General features: G+C 37.4%; 1 protein-coding gene across 2 annotated transcripts in view; it reads right to left on the reverse strand.

Annotated features, from left to right (window-relative positions):
• Positions 1-12917, reverse strand: part of NRDC (nardilysin convertase) — a 64460-nt gene that overhangs the window by 8634 nt on the left and 42909 nt on the right. For both annotated transcript variants that reach the window (XM_019742779.3, XM_019742780.3), the window contains exons 12-21: positions 12325-12445; positions 12188-12246; positions 11876-11930; positions 9391-9495; positions 7743-7866; positions 7101-7187; positions 6127-6246; positions 4994-5045; positions 3974-4124; positions 844-971 (exon numbers count right to left, since the gene is read on the reverse strand). In XM_019742779.3, coding sequence (XP_019598338.2) covers positions 844-971; positions 3974-4124; positions 4994-5045; positions 6127-6246; positions 7101-7187; positions 7743-7866; positions 9391-9495; positions 11876-11930; positions 12188-12246; positions 12325-12445 — 1002 coding nt within the window. The remainder of the gene's footprint in view (positions 1-843; positions 972-3973; positions 4125-4993; positions 5046-6126; positions 6247-7100; positions 7188-7742; positions 7867-9390; positions 9496-11875; positions 11931-12187; positions 12247-12324; positions 12446-12917) is intronic.

Below are 12917 nucleotides of genomic sequence, written 5' to 3' on the forward strand. Positions count from 1 at the left end.
GGCCGGGGGAGGAGGGTTGCCTATTAGCAGAGGGTTTAAGCATTAGTATACAGACTGTCTGTGGGGACAGAGTCCCAGAGAGCAGCTTCCAGGCTCTCGGCCTCATGTGGAAAGTTGCTAGCTCAGGTAGTAGATGGCCATCAGCTGTGACTAGTTGGCCATCAACTGTTACCGGTTAGCTATTAGCCACTAATATAACCGCTGTGGCTATGCTAGGGGGTTGATGGTTGGCAGAGAAGCAGATGTCAGTTTGCGGATCATGTGGCTCCCGCTGCCTGTGTCTCCAACTGAGCCGCCAGTGAGAATATAGTGGTATGACTCCCCCATCTATGGCTCCGTGGGTGTTCCTTTTTGGCCTCGCCATATCCTGCGTTCTTGTGTGGGGAGTGGGAACTGAGACCCCGCATGACACTGTCCATATAAGCCTTTGTGCTCTCTCTGGAACCTTGGCTGAATTCTGGATAGCTGCAGTTGCTAGATAAATGATGTGTTAAGCAGTTCAACTCAGCTCCTCATCACAACACCCAACACACCACAATCACCCCAGTGAAGTCAGCAGCAAGCAATTTTGAGCTACAACAAAGTCAAAACTTGGGGAAAACACACCCATTTTTTCATCAAGTCTCTAAGTATAATAGGCTACTTTCAGTCGTACTCCCAGATAGCTACTTTAGCTGGGTTTAGAAATCCTGTAACCCTATGGCCAGGTTTCCTAAACCACAGCACAATTCTTACATGTCTGCAAATTAGCACTGAAACTAAGCCTCCTCCCCCACACCTAACCCCTGGGAAGGCAAATACTTCCAGGCCTTCAAAATAAAAGCTGATCCCCGGTATACCCACTTGGCCAGAGTCTCAGGCTTGATGAGGATGTTAAAGTAGGTCTTCTTCAACTGCTCAGTTATCATTGTGAAGACAGCTGGTGTGGAACTAAAATCTGCTAAGTAGTCAATAATGAGCTGAAACAGTAGCTGAAAAGAAAAGAAGCATTTAAGTGGAGAAGCATAGAAGAAATCCACTAAGTTTGTTTTGGTGGGGGGATTGTTTTCCATTGGTTTTTACCAGGGGCTCAGCATGGTGACAGGCATTATTATCAGGGACATAAGAGAAGTACTGATAATGCATCTCCAGGGGCTAAAATCCTCAATAATGGTCACATTTGGAGCAGAGCAATGATTCTTCTATTTTTATAATTTTCATGGGTATTCTTAAATATTTTTTCTTCCAAATGAACTTAAAAATAATTTTATCCGCATACTCACTGCCCCTAAATGTGACTGCAATTGGGAGGACATTACATTTATACATTAATTTTTGAAGTAATGACAACTTTGTATCAAGCTGTCCTATCCGGAAACTTGATGAATCTCTCCCTTATTTAAAGTCTTCTTTTATATGCTTCAATAAGATTTATATTTTTCTTTAGATAGGTTCTGTACTTTTCTTATTTACTCCTAGGTATTTCGTTTTTCTCAATACTAGAACATTTTTTCCATTCATTTCTAAGTGGTTATTACTATTACAGGGAAAAAATCCACTGATTTTGATATACTGATCTTGTGACCAGCCACATCAAAAGTTATTTTAGGGGCCGGCCCGGTGGCTCAGGCGGTTAGAGCTCCATGCTCCTAACTCTGAAGGCTGCCGGTTTGATTCCCACATGGGCCAGTGGGCTCTCAACCACAAGGTTGCCAGTTCAATTCCTCGAGTCCCGCAAGGGATGGTGGGCTCTGCCCCCTGCAACTAAGATTGAACACGGCACCTTGAGCTGAGCTGCCGCTGAGCTCCCAGATGGCTCAGTCGGTTGGAGCGCGTCCTCTCAAGGTTGCTGGTTCGACTCCCGCAAGGGATGGTGGGCTGTGCCCCCTACAACTAGAAAACGGCAACTGGACCTGGAGCTGAGCTGCACCCTCCACAACTAAGACTGAAAGGACAACTTGAAGCTGAACAGAACCCTCCACAACTAAGATTGAAAGGACAACAACTTGACTTGGAAAAAAGTCCTGAAGAACACACTGTTCCCCCAATAAAGTCCTGGTCCCCTTCCCCAATAAAATCTTAAAAAAAAAAAAAAAAAAAAAAAAAAAAAAAAAAAAAAAGTTATTTTAAAAATTTTAGTAGTATCTGAGGTTTTCTAGGAAAACAATCATATCATCTGCAAAGAAAAATACCTTTTCTTTCCAAGTGTTTTTACTTTATTACTTTTTTTTTTTCATTTTAATGGAGTAGCCAGAACCTCTAAAATAATGTTGAATAATAGAAGTGATTGTGAGTATCGTCGTATCATTGGCTTATTTCTGTTTTTAATGTTCAGCATTTTATCAGTTAACGTAACATTTGCTGTTACTGATTTTAAATTAAGATTTTTGTTGTGTTTAAGTAATTTTTCTCCATTCCAACTTATCAAGAATGCCCACTCGAATTTATCAAGTGACTTTTTTTTGACATTTATCACTATGTTCACATATAGACATACATTGTTTTATTGTGCTTTGCTTTATTGCACTTCACAGATGTTGCTTTTTTTTTTACAAATGAAACCAGCAAAACGATTACAGTTCGCTTTATTGTGATCCTTGCTTTATTGCGGTGGTCTGGAACCAAGCCTGCAATATATCCGCGGTATGTCTGTAGTACTACTCATTTGACCTGTGTTATGATTTATGTTCGTCAACTGCCAAATACTGAACAACCAATCCTTTTCATTCCTGGCACTCAGTCATGGTGAATTATTCTTTTTGTTACATTTTTGGATTCAATTTTCAAATTTAAAATGTTTGCATCTATATTTTACAGGTAAAACTGGTCTCTAGTTTTATATATTTATATTCTATCTCAGGTTTTAATATTAAGGTGAGGTAAGTTTCATAAAATGAAGAACCTCAAATACTTTTCTATTTTGTACTTTGAAAAGCTCCCCAGCTAATTCCAAAACATACCTCCCAAACGACAACCTCTGTATTAGGCTTTAATCTGTTTGGATCTTAAGCTACATTATATGTAGGCCTTTGAAGGTTGACAAAAGTAAATTATTACATGGTGTCTCCTCCTAAGACCGATGTTTGTCCTCTGGGGAGAGTGACAGCGATGAGCATGTAAAGGAGAGAACTTACTCTTCACTCGAGTTTTTGCTAAGATATGGAGGCTATCACCTCTTAGCACAGGTCTCATTTCTGCCACGTCCTTTCCTCCCACTTTTTTCTTGTATGAAGAGCCTAAACCTTAATATATGTAATATCCAAGAAACCAAAACAGAAAATTTGTTGTTGGGTACATTATATTAGGTTGGTGCAAAAGTAATGGCGGTTTTTGCAATTATTTTTACCCTTTTAAACCGCCATTACTTTTGCACCAACCTAATATTATTTTACCTGGTATTCAGTGATCTAAGCCTTTTAGCTAGCACTCCATATTATTTCTTCTCTGCTTATGAAGTTTTTGACAAAGCGACACTGGAACACATTCCTTACCAAAAGATAAACTACTGACACGATATCGACCCTGTTTCTAAAAGGCTCATAGACTTAGAACTGAAAAACAAGACACATACTTGAAACAATGGGATTGAGTGTAAGACAAAGAAGAAAGGACACAACCATTTGAGTTCTACTCTGTCAGGCAATGTGCAAAGTAAATCTGTTATTGCTCGATGGTCTGAAATTAAGGTCAAACTAGTCCTAAATGCCCGTGCTGGCTGCAGAGAAACTGACAGCAAAGGGAAGTGAAATCAAGCCTGAAGCACAGGCTGTGCTGTATGCGTGGCTAGTAATTAACAAATACATGTTGTCCATATGTGTGGCCAAAGTTAGAAGGTTGTCATCAGCCAAGAAAACATGATAACCCACATTAATAAACATTTTTTTCTATGTACAGCACTCCACGCAAAACCACTGTGCTTGGTTCTTAGGGGCAACAAGCATCCGTATGAAATCTTAAAAGAGCTCTGTGAGGAAAACAGAGCATTTGTACTTACAGGTAGTTTGTGGTTGAATCCTTTCACTCGAATAATTAAACCATGTTCTCCAGCTACCAGCTTATACTCCAGCTGTGCCACATCTGCTTCATAAGCTGGTTCCGCAAGGTTATGGGTAAGGATATTGACAAAGATATCAAAGAGGACCACACTGAGAGTATAAAATGCAAACAGCCTCATTAATTGACCAGAAGTAGACATGAATGAATTTGCTTTGATTGAGAGTAAGAAACTTCACTTTTAGAAAGATGTTAACTCACGCCTCCAGAATGTGAAACTATACACTGAGTGAGTTTAGCTTACCCGGGACTCAGTTTCAAAAGGGCATTACAGAACTCCTACCTTCAGCACTGCTTCCCAATCATTTTCAGTTATGCACACATAGAAAATGATAATATGTATGCTGCACAATGGCCAAGTGGAAAAGGCAGCAAACACAGTGGCCTAAAAGCTCTGAGGTTATCCCTGCGGCCTAAGTTTTAAATGGATATTAATGTTAGTGCTGCTTGTCATTTTAAGGTTGGATTCTACACTGTAACTGGCAAAGGAAAGGAAGAAACTAACATTTCCCGAGCACCTCCTTGTTTCAGGCACATTTTGGGCTTTCTGACCTCCCATAATGGAACTAGCTGTATAAGTATATAAGTAATTTGCTAAGAACAAAGTATACATAATCAGATTCTTTGGCAGTCTATAAATACAGGATCAACAGATCCATTAGTCCTCATTAGGGACTGGAAGCTAACCTGAACTCATCTCTGAGGAACCATCTCAATCCAGTAATTCTATGACTAGCCTACATGATCAGCAAGTTTTACAAACGGGTACTGGAGATGCAGCAGCCACAACTCTATTTCAATGTTTAGTGTATCAATATAAATACTTTTGGGGCACAGAAAATACACGTAAATCAGCATAGCTCAAGTACTGATAGAGACAATGATAGAATGATTAATAATGAAACAAAATAACTTTCAATAATACAAAATGTATTTTCTAGAAAAGAGGACGATTGCTTACTTTGCTGCAGACTTCTGTATCAAAGGTGAGATCAGATGGAAACGTATATATGCTGAAAGAAAAAAAGATCATGGATGAGACATATAGCCCAGAGGCCTCAAATATTTTATTCATCTGCTATTTACCTCCAATATCATGTTTTTTAAAAACTCTGAAATAAACTACTGATCCTTAAATGCCCATTACATTTTTATCCTTAAGGGTCTTTAAAAAGTTATATTCCAAATAATGTACAGAACGCATACTTTAATCGATGGGATGACCAGACATATAGAGAGATACACAAACAGGCCTATGAATACTCATATTTATCAATAGCTTTAGTCAGGGAAATGTTTACAGAGCTATACACGTCAATAACATTAAGGGAACAATCCCAATGCTCACTAAAGGTTATAACGGAACATTTCCAAGGAAGCTGAATAAATGTGAAGAAAATTTTTAGAAACTCTTATAAGTCATTCAAGAAAAACTGAGGAAACAGCTTCCCAATAAACTCGGAATCTCTCAGAGCCATAGTACAGTTGTGTTGAGGTTAGGGATTTGGATCAAATGGCAACTGGAACCACTCAGCCTTTGAGTCCATGTTGCTTCTAACGCTCCTACGCACAAGGACAAGGGAAAAAAAAGCACGTACTTTGGGCCACCATGTTGAAAATAAGGAATTTAGAGTCTGCTTAACTGTATAATGTGCTTCCTTTATGCTGCAAAGCAAAGTGGTAGGGAGATATGTGGAGAATATTTCACACCTATAATGCTGGACGAGGCAATTGTGTCTAAGAGTAATTTTCCTTCAGTGTACTCTTATTCTCTCTCTTTTTAAAAAATAATGTTCAGAAGTACTACCTGTTCCCTAAGATGGCCAAATACCTGGCTCTGCTTTCTTTTAAGTGAAAGAAAACTATCTGAAAATTGTAGGCTTGCATCTTTATTTCCTGGAATCTGTAGTATCTACAAGGATTTCTGTGCTAGCATAGGAGCACAGAATGTCTGATAAGCCTAGAAAAGGTCTTCAAATGGAAACGGAAAGGGAAGGGGAGGTAGGTGATACACATAAGGGAAAAAGGTTGCTACAAGGTGGAGAAAGATTTGTAACATTTATTTCACTCCTTTCAGGGAAGGAGACATTTTACCTTTGGGGATTTTGAATTTGTTGTCTTTCTTATACCACAGGCAACCTTGTGGAGTGTTCACAATTTTAACAGGGTATTCTGTCTCAGGGCAATCAAAAGCCTTCAACAGGAAGTCCGTGGCTAACAAAAGAGAAGACCAATAATTCACTCAGGCATTTTTAACAGGATTTCAGCAATCTGTTCTTGATAATTTTATGAAATGTTTTCCATTTCAAGCTAGTAGACAGACAGATATACACATATATACGTATCTGGAACAAAAGCTCTTGCAATAATACCCTTTCTTTAGGCAATGAAACATTTTGCTATTTTTCCATTCAAATTGATTTTTTTAATGCTTTCACAACTCATTACACTGACCTTACAACCCCCATAACATTTTACAACCCTCTAATGCAGGGGTGTCCAAACTGCAGCCCGCAGGCCAACTGCGGCCCATGATCCATTGTTAATTGGCCCACAGCAAATTCCAAAAATATATTTAGTTTACTTAAATAAACCAGGTGAGGCAATACGTACTTCACCTCTAGTGAGTGGCCCGGCTGTTTGTGTATTTTACCGCATATGGCCCTTGGTGAAAATGTTGAAAAAAGTTTGGACACCCCTGCTCTAATGGGTTGCAATCTGTAGTTTGCAAAACAGTAAAACAACAGCAATTCCTACATAGACTGAATGAAACGATCAGCTATGATATAGAAGCAAAAGCAAAAGCTTCAGGGAGTCCCAAGATCTACGTTTAAGTCCTGTTTCCTCCATTTATCAACCGAATAGACTTAGACAAGTTGCTCTGCTGTTTTGAGCCACAGTTTTCTCATTTGAAATGTAAGAAAACAGTAATAATGCCCACCCCAGAGTGTTACTAGGAGACTCAAATATCATTCAAATGGTTCTCTGTAAAACAATGTTCTATGCAAGTGCTATTTGTTTTATTAGTACATGGATGGATTGTGCATACTGGTTGCTATTTTACTGACCTATGTACTTGTTTTCAGCTGGAAGATGAAGATCTGGATTTAATTTGAAATTATTCTTCCACATTTCAGCCCAAGAGTTTTCAACATCTATAGAGAAGGGAAAACAAACCGATCCAACAAATAATGCAATGTTCAGAATTCTCTTAATAACAAACCAGTCAACAACTGGTCTTCACAAATCAATTCTCCTTTCACAGGAAACCTGAGTGACACATCCATGCATTCTAGACTCTTACTTCTCAAAGTGTGGTCTCAGCAGCATTGGTATCACCTGGGAGCTTGTCAGAATTGCAAATCTTGGGCTCTACCCCAGAGCTACTGAATCAGAATCTGTATTTAATAAGCTCTCCAGGTGATAATATATACATACTGAAGTTTGAGATGTACTTTTCTAAAACATAGTCAAAACTGCCCCCAACCTACCAAGACAACAGGATTTTTCACTAGCTAATAAATATATATATTCTCACAACAGAAAATAATTTCCTGCAAAGTGGTACAAATAATTTTCATTTCAAAGTAATCTTCTAAAAAATATATGTACTTTCCCCACCAGAACCAGCAGACAAATTATTAAGGAATAAAAATTCCCAGGTGAGTCAGATACACCTAAATGTAGGACAATTGTTAAAAATATTTTACCTTCCATACTATACTGAGTCCCAAACCATTTCTCCTTGAGGTCACATTTTCCCTCATTAGCACCAGACAGTAGAACGAGATTTGCTTTTTGAGGAACTAGCTGATGAAGGGCTTCAGCAATGACCTGATAAGGAATAAGGGGTTAGGAAGGAGACACAGACACAAAATAACAACTTCAACCTATACATCTCTGTTAAAAAGGCAAAACCACATTATGTTAGATACACCAAGACCCTAGCTTCTTAACGTTAATGAAAATATGTCTATAGTCCATGAACACCCTAACTCACAAAACTTCACTAATCTACCAGTTGTTTAAAGTATGTTTCCTGATAATGCTATAAGCAGTACTCATCTCAAATCCTACATGGTACCAGTACTAGCAGTAAAAATAGCTATCACTAAGGTTCTACTAAGTGCCAAGTAATGTCTAACATAGTACGTTATTTCATTTAATCCTAAAAACCCTAAGATATACCAATTTCATGGAAAATAACACTCAGCTTCAGAGGTTAAAGGTTAAGTAATTTGCTCAGGTTAAAGATTATGTACTCTATACAGAACAACACAGCTACAACTGGCAAAAGTGAAGTTCTCACCAAGTTTGCACATGACTCCAAAGACTATACTCTTAACAGCTGTGCATTACACTACCGTATACCCAGGTATCAGCAAATGATCCCAGTAGGGCCTATTTCAACAATCCTTCACTTCTGATAAGGACGAAACACAAATTGTATGGGTTAGGTTTGAAACCCTAACTACCATTAAATACCATTTCTTCAAGAAAAAAATGCCAAATGATGGTTCAGAAAAAAAAACTCTTGGACCACCCTAGGGAGATGAAAAGAATGTGTGGTTGCTGCTTCTTCATTTGCCTTTTCCTATCCTCTTTAAAATTAGTAGTTTTAGAATACCCTCAGAGTTTCTCAACCTTGGGACTATTAACATCTTGGGCCAGATCACTGTTTGGGGGGGGGGGGGGTGAGGGGTGGGCGGGGCTGTCTTCAGCATACACATATTAGGCTGTTTAGCAGCCTCGCTGGCTTCTATCCGCTAGGTGCCAGGAGCTCCCCCAGGTGTGACAACTGAATGGACAAATACCACTAGAGGGCAAAATCACCGCTGGTTGAGCACTGCTGCCCTCTATAGAGCAAAATGACTTATTTCCCAGGAGTAGTGGAAGACACTGACCAACTATCTGTTTGTATGTAGTATTATCTATAAGTCATACGTTTGAATTCAGGGAATTGTATGTTTTTCTCGTAAATTTTTTCAAAAATGATTAAAATTTAACCGTGCAGAGTCTCCAACTGAATTAAAAGGTAGGCTAAACACCTCTCTAAATATGCTTAGCAACCAAATCACATAATTCTTAGGAATCACTTTAAGTAGTCATTTCAACACTTGACAAATGGTGAGAATAGTACCTGAGGACTTAATATTCTCCTCATATTAAAACATAATCAATCATGGAAGAATCATGAAAAATTATCCATACAACCATTGATATTTCTCCTATTGAAACAAAACACTTAACAAAATCCATCCAAGCTTTCTCCATTCCCACAGTTTTTAAATACATTTCTGCACTTTCTCACCCTCCTTTTTCTCCAAATGTAAGTTTTAGAAATGGAAACCTCCTTACTTCCGGCTTGTATTCAAAAAGAAGCTGATCTCCAGTGAGAAAGTCCTGCAGTGGGTACAGCTGCATGTTTTCACACATGTTTTCCACATACTCCACTGGATCTGTCTGTAAAGAGGTAAAATTATTTCACACCAGAAACTCCTCATTGTTATCCTTCATTTGCCACAAAATACCAATACTTTCACTTTTTTTTTTTTTTAAACAATGAACCAAAAGCTTCTGAACAGATATAACCAGACCTAATTGCTTGTTTCTACGTCAAGGGCTCCACAAGGATGAGGTCTTCACCCTTTGTCACTATAGCGCTATCACCTATAAGCGATTTGTAGCCATGAATCAAATTCATGTAGAAATCAAAATGTGTGATTAGATGCAAGTCTTGATGTAAGAAGTTGTATTAATCAGTATATCATCTCAACTTAAAACTGAAAGCGGGACCACAGTTCTCTCACCTAAGAAACGGAAATACTTTTCCAGAAGAAAGCAATCAATTCAAGTATTTACTGAGCACCCAGATGCACAGAATCTTAAACCAAGTGGAACCAAGTGGTTCTATTCCCACATTTTGTAATGAGGACATATACTCAGATTGATTAGGCGACTTGACCAAGGTCACACAGTGAGAAAGTGACAGGCAAAGTAGATACAAGAACTCAGGCCTCCTAACATAGTAGTGAACACTCTTTTCAAAATACTACAGGCTCCCCGCTTTCCTAAACAATATGGGTTGTTTTCTCATCTAATGGAAGATAGAAAAGAAGTGAAGGTTACTGCATTCAGAGAGGAGAAATGAGACAAGAGTACAAACTAGAGACCATAGGTGTTATCACGTAAAAATAAGAAAAAAATAGAATAAGGAAAAAGATTCATTGTTAGCTTCTTTCCCTCCGCTTCAGGAAATTCTTGAATCAATAAACTGATTAGTCACTAAAATGCTACTATTGTTTGAAATGACTCCTACTCTGTTCTAAATTTTTTAATCAGTTATTTTTACCAGCCACTTATTTATAAGTTAACTGCTCTAATCAGTTTGCTACAAAATTGAGTGATTCAAAGTATTTCCTGTGAGAAAGCACTAAGAACCATGGCTTAAAGCAGATCTTGGGTGCCAAAGCAATGGAGAAGGTACTAGGAAGAACACTCAAATGCTACCCTTTAATTTTTTTTAAGGTATAATTCACATACCATAAAATTCACACTTTTAAAGTGTACAATAAAAAATAAAAAATAAAGTGTTTTTAGTATATTCAGTGTTTTTCAGTATATTCCCAAAATTGTGCAACTATCACCATTACCTAGTTCCAGAACATTTTCGTCACCCCAAAAGGAAACCCAGACCCATTAAGCAGTTGCTCCCAATCACTCCCTCACCTCAGCCACTGGCAACCATAAATCTGTGTTCTGTCCCCATGTTTTTACCTATCCTGGATATTTCATATAAACAGAATCATAGAATATGTGACTTGTGTAATAATTAACAGTATTGTTTCAATGTTAAATTTCCTGAGTGTGACCCTTTTAGTGAGATTATGCAAGAGAATACATTTGTTTGTAGCAGATACATGCTAAAAAAATTTGGGGGGGAAGTATAATATCTATAATTAAATCTCAAAATGTTTTGAGAAAAAAATGCACACGCACATACAAATAGAGAAAGAATAAATAAAATATGGCAAAACATTAACAATTGGTGAAGACAGGTGAGGGATCTACCAGTAATCACTGTACTACTCTGACAATTTTTCTGAGTTTAAAAAGTTGGAGGGATGAAATATTAATCTGAGGAGGGGTCGACAGGATTCAACAGATTTCCAATGGGATCCAAGGCACAAAAGGGTATAAAAAAACCCTCCTGCTCTAAACTCTTTACCTTTCAGTCTTATAAAATACCTTCCTTTCATATACTCTGTAATACAGACACATAGGTTCATTCATTTTTTCACAATACCCCGTAGTTCCTTACTTATGTGCTTCTCATTGCTTAGAATGTATCCAAACCTTATCCATTTTTTAGTACTGAACTCAATTCAAATTTACCACATCCATGAAGCCTTCCTTGATCCTATTCCAATCAAGGCAAATGCTTTCCTTGCCTTGAAATCACAAAGCACATTGTTACTAATATTGTATATCATAATTACTACAGATTAACTTGTAGAATGTCTTCACAATATTTGAATTCCCAAACTACCAAGTACAATAGCAAGCTCTCCATGAATGTTTATCAAAGGGATAGACAGATGGATGACTACATATATAAACGATTATCACACAATACGATCTGTGTCAATCTGCCTAATCCTCTCACTGTTAGTATAAATACTCAAAAACATAAGAGTTAATTTGCAGATAGACTCAAGGCCATCTTGAGACTCACATGGCAGAATTAACACTCTTCAAAAACATTTCCAAAAAGAGGAACAATGTCCATACCAGTTTCAACTTGGTCACAGAAAACATTCAAAAAGAATTTGACTTCTAGTACCTGTTCTTGGTAATGAAACTCATTATCCTCAATTTTCTGAATCTCTTCAAAAATTCTGTGAAAGAAGATAATTATAATCAGAAGACATATTTAAATTTCTCATTAGCATCATCAGCAAGAAAACATAAGCCACATAAACCTTTAACATACATTCACATGTAGAGGAACAAGAATATGGAGCCAGTAAAGGAAATTAAGCAGGAAATGCCTGAAAAAACGATCAAGGCAGGACTAAAGCTTGTCCATTAGCAGCTAAAAGGCTAAAACATACTAGGATTGACTCCTGGCCTAATTCTAATAAGTAAGTATTACCTTTTTTCTGGGCCTAGCTTCTGCAGCATTTTTAAATACTGGAAGACAGTATGAGCCACCTAAAAACAAAACTTGTTATTACACTTTTGCATAAAGTGATATCTATATTTAAAAACCCTCCCTTTTTAATTATTTACCTCGTAGAAATGTTCATAACCCTCATCAGTCAATGTAATAGAAATGCTGAACACTGAGTAAGTAGAATTTTGCTCAAATCCTGTCTCACCATTTCCACCAAATAGTGCAAGAGCCCAGCACCTACAGTGAGGAAAAAAATTAATCCAATCAATATCTTGGGATGGATAGTCTACAAATACACCAAATTAACAAAATAGGTTTTCTATGTAAAATTTGGTAAGTTCAGCCTTTGATGCAAATATGCTTTCCAATAAGTTTAAAAGCACAAATTTTAAAAGCATAAAGCCTCCCAAGGAATTGTAGTGCGTGCAGGAATCACGAGAAGGAAATAACAGCCATATTTACTTATTTAATAGAAACACTAATATGTTACAAAATAGAAAAACATTAACAGTTTTATAAAGCCATAGTAATTTTTGTTGAAGAGAACAACACAATGTTAAAAACCTAAAATGAGAAAGGAAGCCAGAATAGTTTGAAATTCTAATAAAATTCAGTAAGATAGAAAAATTATGCACATCTCAAAAGTTTACATTTATTGTGTAAGGTATATACATACCTAATATCACTATCTTTTTATAATAACCCTGCC

Source organism: Rhinolophus sinicus, chromosome 14 (assembly GCF_057876585.1).
Source record: "Rhinolophus sinicus isolate RSI-liver-muscle chromosome 14, RSI-T2T, whole genome shotgun sequence".
Lineage (NCBI taxonomy): Eukaryota > Metazoa > Chordata > Mammalia > Chiroptera > Rhinolophidae > Rhinolophus > Rhinolophus sinicus.